Source organism: Corvus cornix, chromosome 2 (genome assembly GCF_000738735.6).
Source record: "Corvus cornix cornix isolate S_Up_H32 chromosome 2, ASM73873v5, whole genome shotgun sequence".
In the NCBI taxonomy this organism is placed as follows: domain Eukaryota; kingdom Metazoa; phylum Chordata; class Aves; order Passeriformes; family Corvidae; genus Corvus; species Corvus cornix.
The window spans coordinates 138,228,832-138,250,077 of NC_046333.1; the positions used below are offsets into that span (position 1 = coordinate 138,228,832).

Below are 21,246 nucleotides of genomic sequence, written 5' to 3' on the forward strand. Positions count from 1 at the left end.
AAAATATTTTCACTTGCCTTCCTTTTTTATCGTAAATTAAAAAAATACATCTAATTCTACAGCTGATAAAAAACAACAAATATACCTGTGTCTCAAACTTTAGGATTTCAACCTATGTTCCACTCAGAGTCTCAGATCACCTATGGATCAGATTATCATTGTGCATGGACTGACACTTAAAAATATTCCCAGTAATTTAAGATTTTAACGTAACATTGAAAATGCAACTTTATATTTTATTAGCAATGTTGTACAGATCCATGAATCTTATAATAAAGAAAAGGTATTATAGCCTATCTTGTCTAGTGAAACTGACACACCTTATACCTATGAAACAATAATCATTCATCATAGAAAATAAACATGGATGCAAAGCATATTATAAGCAGTCACACTAATGTATTAAAATTGTGCAAATTTTGTCAGGAAGGCAGTCACAGTGAAAATAAGAACTAAGCTTTTGTTTAAAGTAGAAACTAACAAACCATAAAGCAGTGATTATATTATTATTGATTAAATAATTTTTTAATCATTACAAACAGCTGAATTATTTTTTTTCCCCTTTAGGTACAAAGATCTTAGAGTATAGACAAGTAATGAAGAAAAGATTATATTTTAGTGTCAATTAGTATAAACAAGTCTAAGGAACTATGTATAACACTGTGTTTTTAGGCTGCAATGTATGAAAGTACTTCATTTCTATAAAAAGAAAAATCAATTGCAAAGAAACTCTTCCCCAGCCTAGGAGTCACTGTGGATAGAAGAAACACAAGTACTGCAACAGAGAGCTAAAACATCTTAAACAGCTTTAAATACCATAGCCGAAGACCCAAAGGAATCAACATCTTCATTCTAATCTGATATTGTATCAGCAAGAACAGAAGCACTGCGCTGTTCATTTGCAAAAATCTCAACTTCATTTGGTGACAATTTGAAATGCATTATATCAAGTTCTTCTGAATTAGAAATATTTTACATACCTCCACATTTAGGAATAGGTCCACTCCACATTACTTTTCCATCCATTAGCATACAAGTGATTGTTTCAGTTCCTTGTGTTTTAATAAATCCTTCTTCACATATAACAGAAATTGAGCTCCCCAGCTGAAAGTTGTCACCAAAACGCCGAGCATTGATCGGGACTCCAGGATCCGGGCACTCGTTATGTCCAAATGCTTTTTAAGAGAAAAAAGAAAAGTGGGAGAGGAAATAGAACTCTTGCAAAGAAGACAACATTTTTAAGATTTTGTTTGCTAGTAAGAACAAACAATTTATATTAGGAAACAAAGGGAAAAATAAGAAACAAAAACTTGCTCAACTGCAGAAAATGTAGAACAGTATACTTAATGACTTAAAATATAAAGTTATTCCAGAATGAATCTCAGCTTGGACAGCTTGTTGCTGGCAGATTTCAGGGATAGCTAAATTCTTCTTTCCATCAACACCCATCCTATTTAATGTTACAATGGGACAGAATGTTCCTTCAGAAGGGCAGGGAAAACATCTATGTATGATACAAAAACTTTACTCATCTTTTGTTTATGTAATTCACTAGCTCACCATTTGAGCCATACTGACCTTCATGGCCTTGATCCTACCATCTTTTATTTTGTTTCCTGTATTGAGAGCTGGTGAACAGTGACAAAAACAGTTATGTTGGCAAAGAAAAAAAACCTGAAACTTTGAATATTTCAAGTTTAGGTCTGGGTTAACTGAAAAAAATGATTTCCCTGTATACATGTAGATACTATGACACAGACTGTTCATGTCTTTTACTACAGAATATACCTTGCTTTTGGAGAAGAAAGACCATCTTCCTACCAAAAATGAGAAAAGTCATATTTGTAGCATTATCTTTAAATTATATGCATTAGTTATTGTATTTTGTTGTTTTATTGATGAAGAATACTGCACATACATCTCATCATTTTTAAAATGTTGATTTTTCTGTGAGAACAAACATCCACCTTCCTCACATATGATGACTGCAAATTGTATCTTCATAAATATGTTTACATGTGGAGACACCAGAATGGACAAAGTCCTAAAAATATGATTTTCACTTTTTTCCCTGCAGTTTTCCTGGTGCGTCTGCTAGACAAAACATATACAAATCCCCCCATGAATTTTTCTTCTTTTAAAAAGTAGTATGTCAATAACTTAGCAGAAAGATTTCTCAGATGTTCCATTACAGAGGTATTTTAAATCATAACAGACAAGAGAAAGCATTTATTTATTGACATTTTGACTTAGGCAATGCCAGATATATATTGGGAATGAAAATAGTGCTTTCATTGAATAATTGTCTATCATTCAAAGATGGCATTAAAAATTATGCATTCCCATACTTTTTCAGAGGAGTTACAAAAACTTTTCCAATACTTTATTCACAGTCATCATTTTTAGGGAAGGCATTGATTGTCTGTTTTTCTTACTACTTTCAGACAACCCAGAGATAGATTTTCAATATTGTTATCTATAAATGTAGATAAATGTTGTCTCCAGTTTTAGCTTGTTTGTGTGTGACACCAGTTTATTAATGCTGAAAAATGAATTAATTGCTCTGTATTTCAGCTCAGGAACTGCTGCCACTGCTGGTCCTATGAAATCAATTGTACTGCACAGAATGACTTTGGGAGGCAAGATAGTGAAAGACAATCTGTCCCACCAACAGCAGTCACTCTCTTAGTCTAGCCTGGCTACAGTTACATTACTTGATGAGCACAATTCAGTCTGCTGATACTTCTAAAAAGCTTCATGGTGGAGCTGTAATATTAACTACAAGCCTTAGGCTTAAAAGAAGAACACATGGGTATATCATAAATTAATATTTTACTAATAATCAATAAATCAAGAAACCATGGAAAAGTTCCTTATGAACTATTACATGTAAAGAGGAGATCCAGTTTTCCTGGCATTTATACTCATCAGCTACCATGACTGCACAGGTATATTAAGCAATATCAGGAAAAATGCCAGGAAATATATTCATATATCAGGGTGATGGTGATATTCTGCTATTAACTCAGAAGAATATTAAAATACTCATTTTGCATTAAAAACAAAACAAACAAACAAAAAAAACAAACAAAAATATAAGGGAAGGAACTGCAGAGATCTCATGAGATAGGAAGGCAGGAATGTAGCTAATCACAACTCATCTCATCTGTCATGGGTTAGCAAGCATAGCCCCGGAAGTGATGTTCTTGCAAAGGGGTGCTTACAGCTTCCTCTGTGATCTGACAGAACCTATCAGCTGGCCAGTTTGAATATGGACAATTCTTTAAGCCACTTAAAGTTGTGACCGCCTCTGTGATCCACACTTCAGAATAGGAAACTCCGAGGCAGAGTCTCTCTGTCTCATTTCTGGTGCTGGGACAAGTGGCTGCGGGCCCCATGCAGGGCCATCCTGTAGACGATGAGCCCTGTTCCACCTGTGGACCACGCCCGCCCCGCCCCCCCCCCCCCCCCAACCCCCAGCCCTGCTGTGGGCAGCTGGAGCGGCTCCGATCTCCCCCCTCTCCACTTCAATAAGCTGCATTCCAGCTGCAAGGCCTAGGTGAGATTAACCCTTTTAGTGCTGTGAAGAGCTGAAAACCTGAAGGAAGAGAAAGAGGAGATGCTTAAAGATGAAATTCTGTCGTAAAGCTGTGATATATCAGAGTACCCGTTGTAATTTCATGAAGACATGGGGGGTGGAGTGTTCAACTTGTACTTGTGAGCAAAAGCACCTGCGCTGAGATAGGCAGGTGCTGATGCAGCTGTAATTTCATGAGAAGTTTGAACAGGGAGAGATGGAAGCAATGAGGACTTTTGCTCCAAATGGAAAAGGAGAAAACCTCAGTTCCTAGAGATGCTCCCAGAGATAGTCCTAAAGATGAAGAAGACCTTTTGCTCCCAGGGAAGGAGAAGGGCCTCTGTTCTTAGAGATGAAATGCTCCCAGAGATGGGTGAAGAGAACTTTTTTTTCTGAACAGTTCAACCTTAAAATTTTACCCCAGTAATTTCAAGAGTGGACTCTCGAAAGCAGTTGTGGGAAAAGCTGCAAGTCATGCAAGGGACTCACATGCGAGGAGAGAACCAACCCGGGTGGCTGTCTCGTTGTGATAATGTGTTCATAGCATGGACAAGAGAGACTCCTCTTCCTAAATGGACTGAACAAGGTTATTATGGAAGTGGTAAACAGACTGAACATCTCAAGGGTTGTCTTTTCTACATTGTCACTGGGAGAAGGGAGAAAGGTGGGGGGAGGAGAAGAGTTCTGAAGGTGTGGTATGATTTTTTTTTTTCTTCTTTTAGGTCTGTTAATAAACTTCTTTATATTCTTTCAAGTTTGGTGCCTGCTTTGCGTTTCTCCTAATTCTTATCTCACAGAAGGTAAACAGTAATGAGTATTTTGGACCAAACCACTACATCATCTAAAGCCAGCTTGGAAAGGTCCTTTAAATAGGACCAGAAAGTCCACTGGCACAGTTAATTGTTTTGGTGGATTGCCCTGCCAAGAGTTTTAGCTGGTAAGTGTAGCAAAACTTTGGAGTAAAGGTAGCACTTTCAGAAGAAAATATCAGAGAAAAACCAAAAGTTTGAAAAAACAAAAGAGAATAGAAAATAATATACTTCATAATAAGGACGATTGTGAAAGATTATTTAAAGGTGTGTAAACAAGTAGTGGCTCATTCAGTACCATCATACTTTGTAGTACATTGCACTTTGAAGAATTCTAGCTTGAGAAGTACTGAGACTGAAAAAGTCTAACAGGAGCGACTGTCAGGAAAAATGTGCTGTGATGAACATACCCTATCACAGCAATAAACCACACTAAATCAGTCTTTGGATATAAACACATCCTCTGGGATTGTCTGTGCCTTTGTCCACTGAGCTGAAATGACTCAAGTAATTAGGCTGATGTCAGAGGCCCATAGCTGACCTTTGTCAGGCTGCTATGTAATTCATAAGGTTTTTGCTAGCACAATTAAACAGCTGTAATGAAAACAGTAACAAAAATATCTACATAGCGACAAACAGCAGGTCTAAGCTTATGCCCAGCATGTCCTACACCCCAATCAATGAGCAACAGCTCAAAGAAGTCCACCCACTAGCATAAATCAAGCAATCTGGAAGATGTTCTCCACCTCAAAATACTCATGCACCTCAGCCCAAAGGGAGGTTAGCATGAGTCTGGTTTGTGGAATGCCTGCCCATGGATGGACCTAGCAAATTTTAGTCTCCTCTGCATTAACTCCTTTGTCATGGGAAGTAAATATGCATTCTCTGTCACATGCCTCCAATTGTGACACAGCACTTAATGCGTGCATTTTGTCTAACAGAACAGATAGATTAGACTGAAGCAAAGAGACTATATAAATTTATTGCTTGTAATTTATGGGACTATATTCAATATTATGTCTAGCTCTGTTCTCTGTAATTAAACAAAGATATATATAAAGTGGGAAGCATTCAGAAAGGAGTCACAAATATGATAAAAGGTTGATACTTTCCCTTGAACTGTGGAGTTCAATGCATACAGCTTATGACTGACTTTATAAATATCTTCATAGGCACCAGAAATATTAACAGCTCCTGGGTTTGGGATATAAAGGGAAAACAAGGAATCGGTTGTAAGTATGCATTTCCATAGCAACTTAAACCAATGTAGTTTTAGGTTGCTATGTCCCTGTGTTCTGCTGCACCTAGTAAAACACTCTTCTGCCTCATTTTCCAAACAGAAAATCACGGCCTTTTGAGTTGCTATTCCTTTGGTTATTGGAACATTCTCTGTATCATCCATTTTCAAGTCAAATATATCTGTTATCTAGTCCTAACACTTAACTAATTAGAAAATCTTTGTTAGGCTTAGTGAAATAACTCAAAGATGACACATTTGAAATCTAATTTTTGCTTATTTCCAACAAAAGTTAGATTTATGTTGAATTTTACTGGAAGGAAAACAATTATCTGAGACGACACATGTTTCTGTAATAAAAGTAAATACGCACATTAAAATAGTTTCTGAGAAATACCATTAAACAACCAGATTATGTAGCAGCAACGCAGTTTTATTCTTCTCTATCCTACACCTCATAAACATCAATGAAGTTATTTACATTACTAGCCTATATTCTATTAGAAAAGATTGATCAAGATGTACTGTTTCTGTGAAATAGTGTTTCTACTCTTGAAAGGGGCAAAAGGAGACTGATAGGTCTGGAATATATTGACTGAAGTGTTAGCAGAAAATGGATATTTTTAATTAACTTTGGGTTTACAAATGCTAAGACAGAGTGAAATTCTATTCACTCCTTTTTTTATCATCTCTTTTGGCCTTAAACTATTTAATATGGAAAGATTACTTCTGTGATTTATCAGATTGCAGCTGTCTTCACTGAAGAAATAGTAGAGACATTATTTGGAGATATTGTTGCTTTTCTAAGTAGATTTTAGCTACAGAGTTTAACAAACACATGCACAAACACACCCATGCAAAGAAATAAAAATATCAATGTGTTAAATTGCTCAAATGTGTAAAACACTTCTTTAAATTCTTTTCAGAGTTAATTGGTTTCATCATACAACTGGTAAAAAAATTGGATTGTGGCTTCTCTATAAAATTAAAATTGTATCACTTGATACTATTGGTGCATAATTTAGTGACATGATTAGACTACTACATGCCCAAGGAAGCCTGAAAAGTTTTTAAAGACTCAGAATTTAAGTAAGGTAAGTATATTTCTGTGTCACTGAAATACTAAATCTGAAGTATTGACAGTGTTCGATGAATTAGTTTATTTCAAAATAAAAACTAAATATAAGGAGTATTCCATGCTAAACTTCTACATCTTTCATTTTTACGATAAATTCTACATTAACTGACCTATATTTAGTTCTAGTTGAGCAAAATGGGATGACTTGAGAAAATCCTATTATACACAGCCTTAATATTTATCCTAGAATACTACCTTATATCCTCCAATAATTGATTTTCATTTTCTCATTAATAGATTTAAGCTTGACAGCATTGAGCACACCACAATGAAACTTTAAATAAGCAGAACTGTTATAAATGTTAAAAGAACATGAAAAAAAAAGAAAATATAGAGCAAATGTGAAAACTTCTGCAAAGAAACATGGATTCAATATCCCATTTTCATTATAACTGATTACATATTTCGGTAGGTCTGAATAACTGCTGACTTTCCAATATTTAGTTATGGTACTAAGATATGCAGCTACCGGTCAAAGGTTAGTTTGCAATGATGACTGGTACCTATAGAAACCCATAAGAAGATACCACATGTTCTTCATGCTTACATTCTACATTTGTGACAAATGATCTGAGGATGAATCAGAGGGCTGAGAGCTGAAATATAAGACAATACCAGAAAAACAATGTTTACAGAATAATCTGGTGCCAGTTTATCTTTCCTATTCAGACAACAATGTTCAATGTAGATCTTAATAAAGAGTTCTCTGAAATACTGACAACCTAAACCAAACCAAACCAAACCAAAAAAAGATGGAGAGGTGAAAGATGATGTGAGAAAAGTAAAAAGTGACAGGGGAATTTAGTTCTTGAAATGTTATTTAATATAATATAAATTGTTAACATTCATTTGAGAAAAATGTGGAGTCTGGATCTCTCAATTACCAACCTCACTTAATCTCTCATTTCCTCTTTGATTTAATGGTTAGTTTAGGTTTTTTTAGAGCAAAAAAGCTTAAACAACAAAGTATTTTTTTTCATACAAAGTATTTTTTCCATACAAAGCTTTTTTCCATACAGTCCAGCAGGTAACACATTTTTCTGGGACAGAGACATGCTCTCCTTCGAATCATGCTGTGGTAGATTCTCTTACATCTCAAGTAAACCTCTGGAAATATATATACTCTCAGATGTTAGGGAGAAAGACAGGAAGGGGACTAGTTACACATGACATCAGACTTTTGGAAATATCGAAATAGTTATCATATTTTGCTTATTTTTTCTATCTGTTGGCATGGAAAACTACTCTGCTACCATTACCATCAGAAAAAAAGAAAAAGAAAGAAATCCAAATATCCAGATGTGGGGGGACTGATGAGGTGGAGAAGCTCTGGCTGAAGGATACGATGAAGCCTGTACTAGATGCTCTCTTATTCCTACCATGCTCTACACATAACAGGAAGTCTAATATTTCAGGATACTGCTAGAGTGGCAAAATTTAATTTTGCATATGCTCCCAGGAAAGTTTCACACTGTATTTTGCAATTATTCGTGCTGTGGCCTTGCATCACCATGTCTGCACTAGATGGGAATATACCCTGGCTGGATTTTAGTATGGAATAAATGACAAATCATTTGGTACCAATGCAAGGTAGGCAGATCTTCATATGTGTTTCAGAAGAAATGTAACAGTTTTGCCAGCAAGAAGGTGAATAAATTCCAGTGGTATTTAGTACTGGAGAAGATATTTAATATCATCTTCAATTATTATGTGGTCAGTAAATAACAAAGGTAAAACAGCAAAAAAAACCCCAAGTCTATTTTGGTTTGACTGATCAAAGAGCTCCTATGGGTGCTCACTCAACTGCAGTGATTAGGAGCTAGCAAAGACTGCAGCCATCAGCTCCAGGATATTACAAATGTTCACATCTGAACATATGAGTTTTCAAGAACAACAGTTTTGTACAGGCAATGGTGGTGATTAATATTATGTGGCACAAACTGAGCTGTCAGCAAATTTCGTGAAGTCTTACTCTACAATTCAGAACTGGCCTGACTTACCAGTCTTCCAAACACTCCTATCCCAATGATTTCTAAAGCCATAAATGAGAACTATATACATATTTTCAGCCCTAGAACAGTATTTGAGCAATAATCTAAACACCTAAATTAGGAATATTTAGGTATATAGAATCTGCTTGAAGGTGCATTACCATAGAGTCATTTTTAAATACTTATGCTTATCTCCTGGACTGTATGTTGAAAACAAAACAGACACACAAGAAAAAAAAATACTCACTGTTATAAGTGATGTTAAATCCGCGTCCTGACATTGAATGGTCAGCTTGAAATTCCAGACGCAAAATATGACCATTACTGGTAAGATGAGAAGGAACTTCAGCACCAGTAAATGTTCCAATTATGGGGGAATCTGGAGAGTCGCCATCTTTAACAGCAAGGAAGTCAAACTGAGATTCCAAGTCAAAGTCATTAAAGGAGAGATGAATTCGGCTCCCAGGGCCTGAAATTATGGTCCAGATACAGTTTAAATTATTCCCATATCCCTCTGGATAATCAGGTGAAAGAACTGTTCCCATCGGTGCAGTGAAATTGGAAAGACAAGGAACTGCCAAAAAAAGAGAGATAAATTAGATAACAGAATAAAACACTTCAATAAGGACTGTTCTAGTGCAATGTTTTTGCAAAAGATCTTAAAACTTGCTGATTGCTTCAACTGAATAATTCATTATTTGTGGTGATATGTGAATCTGGAAAGAAGGTTGTTGTTTCCATCTTCATATTCCCTTCCTCTCAATAAAACTACCTCCCAAGCAGAGCCCACGAGAAATAAAGAACATTCTTGTTGCACTGGAAATCCATGGCAGTCCTTACAATTTACCCTTGATAACAATCACTTGGCACCACTTATTTTCTCTTGTAGAGAACTATTTATATGAGCAGAGCTCCCACTGAGCACATTAAAGGGGCAAAAATGTCAATAGTGCCCTTATCATTTATTGTTCATGCAGAGGCCCAGGAAATTAAGACGCCTCAAAGAGACAAGAGGTGTTTTGTTGTTATCAGGATAATGTTATGTTCAACCAATTCAGTTAAGCCATATTAAATTGAGTTGCAGAGATGAAAGGAACTGATTGCACTCTGAATATATGTGATCCATACTATTTTTGTGGAAAAGTTAGGAAAGGTGCTGCCATAAATAAGTATCACAACGTTGTATTTACTTACGCTATATAGCACAACTTATGCTATATACTGAAAATGTTTTACTTATACTATATAATGCAACTAGAAGAGAACTATAAATATCTGTGATAATTTAAGTTCTAAAAGGTATTCATATATAATACATGGGGAAAGTGTAAATAATTTAAACCCTTTATTTCAATTCACAAACTTCTAATCTAAGGAAATATATTAGTTTATAAAATGTGCTATCAAAATTGTATCACACATAATTTACATCATAGAATCAAAAGAATCCTCCCAAACAAAAAAAAAAGCCAATAATACACCACTATATCAAAGCACACACAGACAACTGGTTTAAGAGAAAAAAAATATTTTAGCAGTTTTAGAACTTGTCCCTTGGGCATGTACATTAGGCAAACCTGCAAAAAAAAAAGTAAATTCATCCCATCAGGAGAGTTAATTACATTGTACTAATTCTAAAATCAGTCATACAAATTATGACCTGTAAGTAAAAACTTATCATAATGTTATGCCTCAAAAATAATAAGAAGAAAATATTTGGTACATACAAATACAGATTGGTATGTTTGCAGACCACTGGTTGTTTTCTTGGCAAATGATAGATTTCTCTCCAATTAATTCAAATCCAAACTGACACTCAAACCTTAAAACATCACGATTAGAAAATCCATCCCCTTCTCTGATACCATACAGTGGTGTTCCAGGATCCCCACAGCTTTCTTTTTCAATTTCTGTTGAAATAAATAAGGAATTTATTTATAAATAATAAAACAAACTTGCTGCATGTATATGCTGACATGTAGAAAATTCTAAGTAAATTAAAATCATCTACATAAGACCAGTTGTCAGAATGCACCAGTGAGTTTGATTCTACACCCCAGCTTCTTAAGGAAGAAATTCTGCAATAAGGAATCCCACCAGGGGGAATAAGTGAGTGGTCATGTTGGGCTTAGTTGTTGGCTACAGTTAAACCACTAGATGGGATTAGAAAAAATCAGAATCTTTATGTTTATAAAATATTTGAAAATTAAAGGATATGAGGAAAAGTATTTATACCCTGTTTTATTTCATGAAATTTTAAACAATAATGACATTAAATAAAATACTGGTAGTAGAACATGAACTCTTAAAAGTAGAAACAGAGACCAGGTCCCCAATGTATAAATACTGTCCACGTTGCAATACAGCTCAAATTGAGGTACCAACAATACAGCAAATAAGGGAGTGGTGGCACCAAAAGAATTGCCCAAATTAAAAAGGAGGCTAGACATAAATACATAGGTATATATACATATTCCCATTCTGTGAGGTGGGTGATATGCCCAGAGCCCTTGCCAGTGAAGCTCAAGGCAAAAAACCTTTAGCTTTCTCCTTGTTAGTTGTAACCAGACCTTCTGTTTTGCTCATTATTTCAGGTACAATTTCTTTCATCTTCCTTTGTTGTCTTATGTACCTAAGAAATCCTCGTTATATTTAACGAGCCAGGTTCAGCTCCAGCTGTGCCCTGACTTTCTTGATCCCCCATCAGAGACTTCCTGGATGGGACCTCAGGAGGTCTTTAGGCTCCTGTTCATGGCAGACTCAGCTCTGACCCAAGACCAGGTTGCTCAGGGATTTATCCAGTTGCATCTTGAAAACCTCCCACGATGAAGACTGTTCTGAGAATCCTGTTTCACTTATTGACTGTCTGCATGGTAAACAGAAGTCTTTCCTTATATCTAGTCTTGTTCTAACTTACGTCCATTGCATTGTATCCCCAGCCTTCCATCCTGCACCAACATAAAGAACCTGCCTCTGTCTTCCCAAAAACCTCCTCATAGATACTGAAAGGCCAATATTAGACCCTACTTCTACAGCTCCCTAAGGCTCTCATCACAAGTGGGCAAGTGCTCCAGCCCCTGTTCACCTCCACAGGCCTCTGCAGAACCTACTTCAGTTAATCGGTGTCTGAAAACTGGATGAACTGGTCTTCAGTACAGTATGACCAATTTACTACTACCTTCTATCCTATCATCCAACCTATAGGGGTATTTTGTAGGGAAGGAATGTTTGTTTGGAGTTTTTTTTCTTTGTTTTGCTAGGGCGTTTGTTTGTTTGTTTGTTTTTTGGTTGCTTTTCTTTTGGTGTTTTGTTTTGCCTTTTTGTTCTAATCAGTTCTCTCTGACAAAATTCTTTCATTCAAGTCAGGACACTATGTTCACATATCCAACTCTGGATGAGTGGACAAACTGAAAAGCTTTGGTAAGTTTGAGGTAGGCAACATCCACTGATGTCCCCTTGTCCAATGATCAAGTAACTTATTATAAAGGATCTATCAGCTTGTTCAGGTGTGGTTTACCCCTAATAAATTATCTGTTCACAATCACTTTCTTCCACATAACAGAAAATGGCTTCCAAGAAGACTTGATCTGTGTTTTCCCCAAGCATTGAAATTTGCACAGGCCAGGCTTTTGTTAAAGGTCATAAAACTTGTTTCCAGTCTTTATGTATCTCTCCTAAGTTTGACAAACTGCCAAAGATGATAGGAAAGTGGCCTTGGATGGAGGTTCACCAGTTCTCTTAGCACCCTTAGATGCAGAAACTTGTAAAGAAAATATTGTGCTCCAGATAAGAAACTTATGAATACACTCATCTACAAGTAGAGGAAACAGGATACATAAGCAATAGAAATGCAGAAGAAGATTGTTTTTTAAGTTGTCCAGTCCAAATACCACATACTTCTTTCATGAGAGATGCTAACTATAAAAAGAATAGAAGCCTTAAAAGAAAATTAATTTATTACCTGTTATGACAGCAACGAATATCCCTGTACCATAGTTTGAGGATTTCTCTTTAAAGTTCTTGCAGCTATTTTTTTTTTTTTTTTCACATTTCCATATATGATAGTTTGAGTACAAGGAAAATAAAACCAAACATAAATGAAAAATAGCAAGTGTTTTGATTTTAACAAACAATTTTTCTAGGGTAATATTTTCAGCAGCATACACTTGATTTCTCAAAGCTTTCCGATATTAAGGTTCTAAATACAATTAAAATGTGATAAGAAGCAAATAAAGAACATTCCATTTTAACAAGAAACTGAAAAAGAGATTATTTTAAAAAATACTCCACGGAGTTTTGAAAGGCTTTATTATTCTGTTTGGCTAAAGAAAAGTCAAAAACAACAAAAGAAAACCATTTAATAAAAAGCACAAAAAATCATGAACAATTCTTACTGTTTGTTTTTTTTTTTTCCAAACAGTTCTAGGAAATGGTTGATATAATTCATCATTATAAAAGGATAAAACCAGGTTCAATTTATCCTGAGCTCACAGACCTCAAAAAAAAAGCTAAAGCTGTCCCGAAGAAACAACATAAGCTATCCCAAAGAACACACAAATTCACTCTACTGTCTTCAAGTTTTGTGAGACTATTATATCAAACCTACAGAACTGTTCAGTTTTTAACGGCCAAAGAAATACAAAGTTTTCCTAGGCTGTCCTGGTAGATTAATACTATTCTAAGTGTCTGAGTAATTTCATATTTCATCTGGGAAAGCAAATATATTCTATAAATAAATGTATTCTATAAACTAATTCTCCAAGTGACTACATCATTTCATTTAATGTAGCTTTCTCAAACAATATATACTAGGCAGTAAATGTATTCATGCCTACTTCAATTTACTCTCTTTTGGGGCCTCTATTTTGATGTAGCTGGGAAAGGGTTTCCATGTTTTTTCTCAAATTTGACAAGATACATAGCTGACAACACCTATCCCTTCTAGGACTTAAAAGAACTGGTTCTGCATTCAAAAATTATTAGGCAGAGTAAAATAATTTACAGGAGCTAGTTGGAAAAAAATATCCTATGTGATTGGTGCATTTGAGAGATTACATCCACAGTCTTATACTGAATTTGATTTCGTAAACAAAATCAAGTTGAACAAAGTGTTATATGAATAATGGATTTAAATGAATTAAACCATCCCTAAACCCCATTTGTATTCACTTACATTTATAGCAAATATTTCCTTCATTACTTTAAAACTTTCCTGAATGCATTGCTTGCAACACTTTTATATAATTTTTAAATTTTGTATTACCATCAGTTCATCTCTGGATTTGAAACGGACTATTTCTGTCATTACTTAATTTTCCAAAGGAGCAGAAATTATAGGGTTTGATTTTTGTTTTGTTTGGGGTTTTGTTGCTGTTTAGTTCAGTGGATTTTTTTAATTGAAGAACAAATACCTTTTAGATTTCTTTAGAGAATGTCAATAAACTTCCTTTAAAACAGACAGGAAAAAAACAAGCTGCTTCCTGAGCTTTTGTCAGATAATCACATTTTAAAAAACTTGATTTTAGGAAAGTGTATTAATATTTATTTGAATTCATATTTATTTTAATTCATTAAGGAGTAAATTGTATTCACATTTTTTTAATGCTAGTTTTACCACTTGTGTTTCAGCTTCCCTGCACTACATATTTGTTTCGAAAATTCCTAAGTAGTTAGGTTCAGAGCCTGAAAGAGCCTCTCTTCTTGATAAACTCATACTAGTCCCTCACTGTAAATAATTCATTCATGATAAATGGAAATAATTTAGTTGTTTTAAGATTAGCAGAAACCCAGTAAATTTTAAGACAGCTTAATTATTAATGCCATAACTAAAACTTAAAAAACCCCACAACTATAAAATTGGAAATTTCAGTGTGAGGCACCAAATGGTGAAGAGAAATAGAAGGCATATGGGCTATTCTCCTGGAACATAACTTGAAAGCCTATCAATAAAACTGTGTGTAAGAGTCCACTGCTTAGTTTATTTGCTGGACTAAAATTTTAGTAATTATAATGATCTCTTTCATATAATGCAAATGTAAAAAAGGTGCAATTCACAGAAGAAATTGTTATAAAGTATATTTTAGTGGAAACACTATTTCTATAATATATTAGCGTAAGCATTTGGAATAAGTTTATTATATATATAGGGTACCTCAAAAATTCAAAAATAAATTCATTGGTTAAGCTCATTTTTGTATTTTATTTTACATTTTGGTTACTTTTTAGTCTTACCTATTGGTTTGTGCCCTCTTTTGCAATTTATTCTGCTTTTTGAGATTTGCACTTCATGTTAGCTACAATAGGAGATGGCTAGGATGGGTATTTGCTTTCCTGTGATCACTACCACTGTGATACAAAAAATTAGGATTGCTATTTGTGCCTAAGGAAAATACAACACCTTATGCTAATATTATTTCTGTTAAATAGTCCTTATTTCCTTTGTAGCCTTATAAAAAGAGGAAAGGACCTCTAACCATAAATAAAATTTGTTAAATATGTTAACAATGAATCAGGCATGTTTTTTTGTGTTTTAAGGTTTTTGAGACAGAAAAGAAAATCCACTTTTTCTCAGAAATTATTTCACAAAGAAGGACATTAACAGTAAAAGGAGGCATGATTTCTGGTGATGTTAGAAAGCTATCTTTTTTGAAAAGATAAACTCCTGTTGAAACTATTTAGGATACTAAGTTTGGAAACAGCTGTTATCCTAAATAAATCTGTACAGTTTGCAGTTGCACAGCACTGAATTAAGTTAATAATTGCCAAAGTATTTTCTAACAAGAAATATCTAGAAAACATATCAGGTTAAGGGAAAACTGAAAGAATAATATAAAGAAAATTAAGATAACCATCTCCTTTCATTTAAAATTATCCTTACATTACTTTTGTGTATCTCACTGAAAGATTTTGCAGGTTTCTAACCAGTGATGTACTGAAGGGAGAGCCCCAGGCTACAGTAGCCCCTAGTACAGAGATAGCAAGATAGGCATGTTCTTTTTCTCTTACCCTTTCTCTTTGTGAAAGTCAGGCTCATCTTGGAGGTGACTAAAGGGGGCCTTGGGCAAAAGAAATGGTCACTTACTACACAAATGCATTTTGACAGAATCACACTGGAGTTAGGGTGTGAAAGGTAACTCATCTATCTTTCCCTTCCTGTAACTCAGGGGTAAATAAAAGATAAGAATGTGATTCTTATAAGGAAAACAATTTTGGAAGAAAAGAGATCACTGGTGCACACTAGAAAAGTACAACACTGAAGACTTGCTATCACTTCAGCAGACATTCAAAATCTATAATCCTTCAGGGAAACACCAGGCAAAGACCAATCACTCTTTGCTTTAACAACATCTCAGACTAATGCCCATTATCTATTTTACTGACCATATCAAAGGAAATTTGATACACAAATAGATTTGTTTAGTCATTAGTAAAAGAGCATTTGAATTCATTACATACTATTTCTTGAAGCAAAGAATACTGGATGAACTAAATCCTAGTATGTGAAAAGAAACAGTTCAAGTATTTGATTCAAAAAGGACAAAGCTTGCTGTTTGATATTTGAATTTTTTATGCAAAAGCTACAAGCATTCGCCACCGTATATTGACACACTGACATTTTGCAAGATAATGCATAAAAATCTATGTAATCCCACTTTGAAACATCATGGTATGTACAATTTCTATACACATTACTGCATACATATATCTAACTTAGTTGTGAAATTGTTATGCTAATGTTACCAATGCAGGCTTTTCTTATTCAAAAAGTTAGAAAAATATACCATCATATATTTCACAGAATCACAGAATAGGTAAGGCTGGAAGGGAGCAGAGTGAGTCATCTGGTCCAACCTCCCTGCTCAAGCAGGGTCATCCCAGACCACATTGCACAGGATTGTGTCCAGACAGTTCTCAAATATCTCCAGTGAGGGAGGCAATTTGTCCTTCCCCATGAGGAAGCAACAGGAGAGACAACGTATGGTGAACTGACTGTTCCTCAGTGCCACTGAGAGGGAGGAGAGATAAAGTTAAGCCCAAGAAGAAGGGAGAAGTGGGGAGGAAATGTTTAAATATTTAGTTATTTATTTCTCATTATCCTATGCTGATTTTGATTGGAAGCAAATTAAATTAATTTCCCCAAGTCAAGACTGTGATGCATGTGATGGTAACTGGTAACCTGCCCGTATCTTAACCAATAAGCTTTTTGTTATATTTCATCTCCCCTGTCCTGCTGAGGAGTGGAGTGATAGAGCCGCTTTGGTGGGCACCTGACATTCAGCCAGAGTCAATCCACCACATCATCTGTTGTATCTTGAAAATTCAAACTTAAATATTGAGGACAAAAAGGCACTGAAAAAGCAGAAATCAGGACAATAAAAATTAATAACTTATGAATCAAGAACATATATACTTCTCAGTGTAAATAAGGATGATGAATAATGTAAATTACACCATTTGTCTTCACAGTATGTACACTCAAAACATATAATCTTAAAGATACATAGCAGGCAAACAGTTTTTGACCAGTTTCAGCAGTCTTAGCCTATGCTTACCAATTTACATGGTAATAGATTGGAGATTGTTTACATTTATTTGTAATAGGGTTTAAGTATTGCTGTGATCAGTAAATAAACAGAAATTTGAATCACCTAACGGATGATACCTTCTCCTAAATATAATATTTGTATGTATCTTCAAATAAAAGAGACAATTTTATCTATTACCTATTACTGTTAAAGTGTGAATATTTTTATAAACAAAGGATGGAAGTACATTTGCGAGAGAACAAAGTGTCTATTGCCATGTGATATTCAGTTATATTTTAAAGGTTACCAGTACCCTTATTTCCTTCTAATGATCAGATTTTAATCAACAGATTTCATGTCTTTGGAAACCCAGATATATATAAAAAAATGTTCACCTTAACCACTACTTTTACCCAGAAAAACTAGTGTGATTTTCTCTCCCTCAATTGTGACCACAATAGGTTTTATATTTATTCTCTTTTTTTCTTCCTTGTTTTCCTAAAAGATAGGAAAGAAGACTCTTATCTAATGAATAGTGTGGCTATTTTTTTAGCAATTGGCAAGCGTGAAGATAGGGAATGAATCTTACATGTTTTTAAATACAAACGGGATGGAACAATGCTGCAGCCAAATGATGAGAAAACTCCAGCTGTGCCTGACTGCTCCAGGTGAGAAAGAGACCCATTACAGTGTTGCAGCACCTTCTCTGTGCTCCTGGGTCCCATTACAGAAGAAACAGATATGCAAAGGGAGGAAAGGAGCTGAGGAGGAGGATTTAAGCATACAGTCTTTTCCCTATATGAACTCATGAGATGTTTAGTCTATAATGTGTTATACAGAACAGCCATTCAAGGGTATAGTGTCAGTTCTATTCTGCCTAAATTCTATGGGGAGAAAAAAATCTATAAAAGAAGAGTTGTTCTTTTCCTACTGTGTAGGTGGTGATAACCTTCTTCACCCTTGCTGAATTGTGCCAACTGCCAGGGTACTTCTCATTTCCTGATCATATAAATTGATGAGCCAGAATGTGAATCTTTCACAAAGAAAAAAGGGGGATAATTAATTAAAGGAGGATAATTTGTCTAACAACACTCATGGGAAAGTTAGATGAGGTTCCTCTGAGAATGAAGTAAGAAAATAATGGCAGACACCATTAGAAGTAATATTTTATGTATATCACAAGTGCTCAACATTTCTAGTATAAAGAAATCAAGTTACAGCCTTTCTCCACGAAAACAGATTTTCCAGAGGGACATCAGTTATAGCAACATGATTTTTATTGCATAATTTATCCGAAGTTTTCTATTACTAGCATAAAATATTTCATAATTATGTTCTGTTACATATTTTAGGTACTTATAGACTTTATGGATATATTCCTTCTCTTCCTATTCAGGACCATGTTCCATATCTAAAGTAGAGTTATTTACTACTTAGCCAGCAATAAGCTGGCCCAGCTAATGAATGACCCCTCTGGGGCTTTAAATAATAGCCACACCTCCAATAAAATAAATTACTCTCTTAATTTAGGTTTAGAAAATGAACTGTTATGTAGAACACTATCAACACAGACAATTTAATAGCACCATGGGACTTCTCATTCATAAAAAAATTCACAAAAACTGGGGTATTTCCTAAATTTCTGTTGACATATTGCTAAATCACATCTTGTTAATTCCAGATTTGCTTGCAAAAACAGCTGGTATTTTATCACTTAAAAAATTTTAGTTTAAGTTTTGAGAATGAGCAACAATGTTTGTATTCCATCTATGCTGCCTCAAGAGATTTCTGTTGCCTTCATAACTTTATTGTCCCAAACCCTGTCAGTATGGTCTTTCTTCTTCAGACATATTGATGTAATATTTACATTGTTTCAGTATAATTTTGATGTCAAGATGCATGTCAAGAGAGACATTGTGTTCTTCTGAACCTGCAGTGTGTATATATGTATTTTTACATTCCTCTTTGCCTATTCAATCCCCTTTGCTTCCCAAACACTGTAGCTTTTAATTAATCACACCTTTCTTCTTCAGCTAATTTCCCTCTATCAAGGATCTAGAAAATGGTTTGGAAAGAGGCAGGCTACATTTGCTTTCATTAACACAGCTACTTCAACCTGGAGCAACTATATTGGGGCATAGTTAACTAATTCAGGATGACTTTTCCTTAATGTACTTGACTGTAGCTGGACCAATGATGGATCACCAAATAATTAAGAAAGTTTCATGTAACTTTTTAAATTTAAAGATTAAAATACAACTGTACATTCTAAAGTGCTATATTACATATTTAAGCCTCAAAAAATAGTTTTGTTAAAGAGAGAAAACATCTATGAATTTCAGCAGCGCTCCCTTAATACAACTTTTAATAGCAGACAACTACATTGCTAGCTTTCTTCATGGAACTACAGATACTAGGCACTCTCAAGGAAAAATAAATGGAAAATAATACTGAGGAATTTTATCTAAGTCTGCAATCCTTTGCATGAAAAGTTTCAATGTGAATACACAGAATATCCCTTGGACCAGTGGTTACTGCTTGGCCTGTCAAAAGGGAAAAAGAATGTGAATGGGTAGTCACCATATGCAGAAATGTCTGAAATAATTTTCAAGGTAGCACTAAGCCTAAAATCCATTTATTAGCAGTTACATAAATTTATATAATTTCTGTGCCTGAATCATCTTTATTTAAGTGGTGGGGCTTTTCTCATTTTAAAATAAGAATGGTTTCCTTCCATAGACTAAATAAAATGTAAGCATGTTGTTAATCATCATAAAAAACCTGAGCTGTAGAGAATGTGGTCCTTTGATGTTTACAAAATATTCTAGGTTATATAAGAACATGCAATACACTATTTTAATAATATGAGGAGTAACAGGAATCTCATTTGTGTCACTGATGATTTGACTAAGGCCTTTCACTCCTCTTTAGAAAATCTTTAGGAAAATAAAATGTTTCACTGGACTAAATAGCTTAATCTCCAACTGTCAGTATGCTTTTGAAGAACATATAAATGAAAATTAACTAATTCAGGGGATTTTTTTCTGGCACTATGGGAGTCAGCATTGTACAGAGAATTTTGATCCTTTTGCTATGAATAGTGCTCTTCTTTTTCATCTTTAATGGTAAATGTGTGCAGATAGAAGTCCATACTCAAGACTGTTGAAGCTATAATGGAGAATGTATCTCTTGATACATACAGAGTTGGTCTGTGACAACAGTGAATCTATTTGCAAATAGTGTGTTATCTGTAGAACCTTTCAAATCTGTTGATCAAGGCAACCTGCACCAGCTCTGCAATTCTTCTTTAATGGCAGTTAATAACTTTGTCCTCTGATGCCTTAAATAATGGTTCCCTGCATCATATTCTGAATATACATGTGACTATACTACACCACCAAGGTTTTAATTTGATTGCAACTTTATAGTCACTTAAACTTTTTCAGTTTTGCTGAACTAAACATCTAGGAGGGAAGTAAGACTGTTAGTTCCACCTTGCTTTTGCCTTTTTCAGAAGGTCACAGAACAGAGCAAAAAGGAAAGTCTCTAGATAAAGAGTTACCAAGACTTATTTATATGGCTTGTTTTCTTTCCAAGCTTCTGGTCCCATGATCCTTCAACCTGCTTCTTTCTAGTTTGATCAGTTATTCCCTTCTGAGGCAAGGTAACCATATCTTTCCAAAAGGAAGCTACAACAGACTAAAACCAAACCCACAAAAAACCCCAATCCCAAAACCCAGAATACTGTTCTCTGCCAAACACACACACACAAAACTGTTCCCAGATCAACTCTATGAACACAAAGCAGGGTTTGCTCCAACAAAAGTCATTTATTGTGTTTTTACTGGGTTTAGACAGCAAGGTTTTGGTAGTCAGGGGTCTGCAGAAGTGACCTCTGTGAGAAGGGGCTGCTCCCATGTTGGACAGAACCAGCTCTAAGAAAGACCTACTTCTGGTCAAAGTTGAACC

General features: G+C 34.9%; 1 protein-coding gene across 3 annotated transcripts in view; it reads right to left on the minus strand.

The window, feature by feature from the left end:
- The window catches only part of CSMD3 (CUB and Sushi multiple domains 3), a 613,513-nt gene that overhangs the window by 252,201 nt on the left and 340,066 nt on the right, over positions 1-21,246 (minus strand). For all 3 annotated transcript variants that reach the window (XM_010404839.4, XM_010404843.4, XM_010404841.4), the window contains 3 exons: positions 10,480-10,662; positions 9,000-9,326; positions 981-1,175 (listed from right to left, as the gene is read on the minus strand). In XM_010404839.4, the coding sequence (XP_010403141.2) occupies positions 981-1,175; positions 9,000-9,326; positions 10,480-10,662 (705 nt within the window). The remainder of the gene's footprint in view (positions 1-980; positions 1,176-8,999; positions 9,327-10,479; positions 10,663-21,246) is intronic.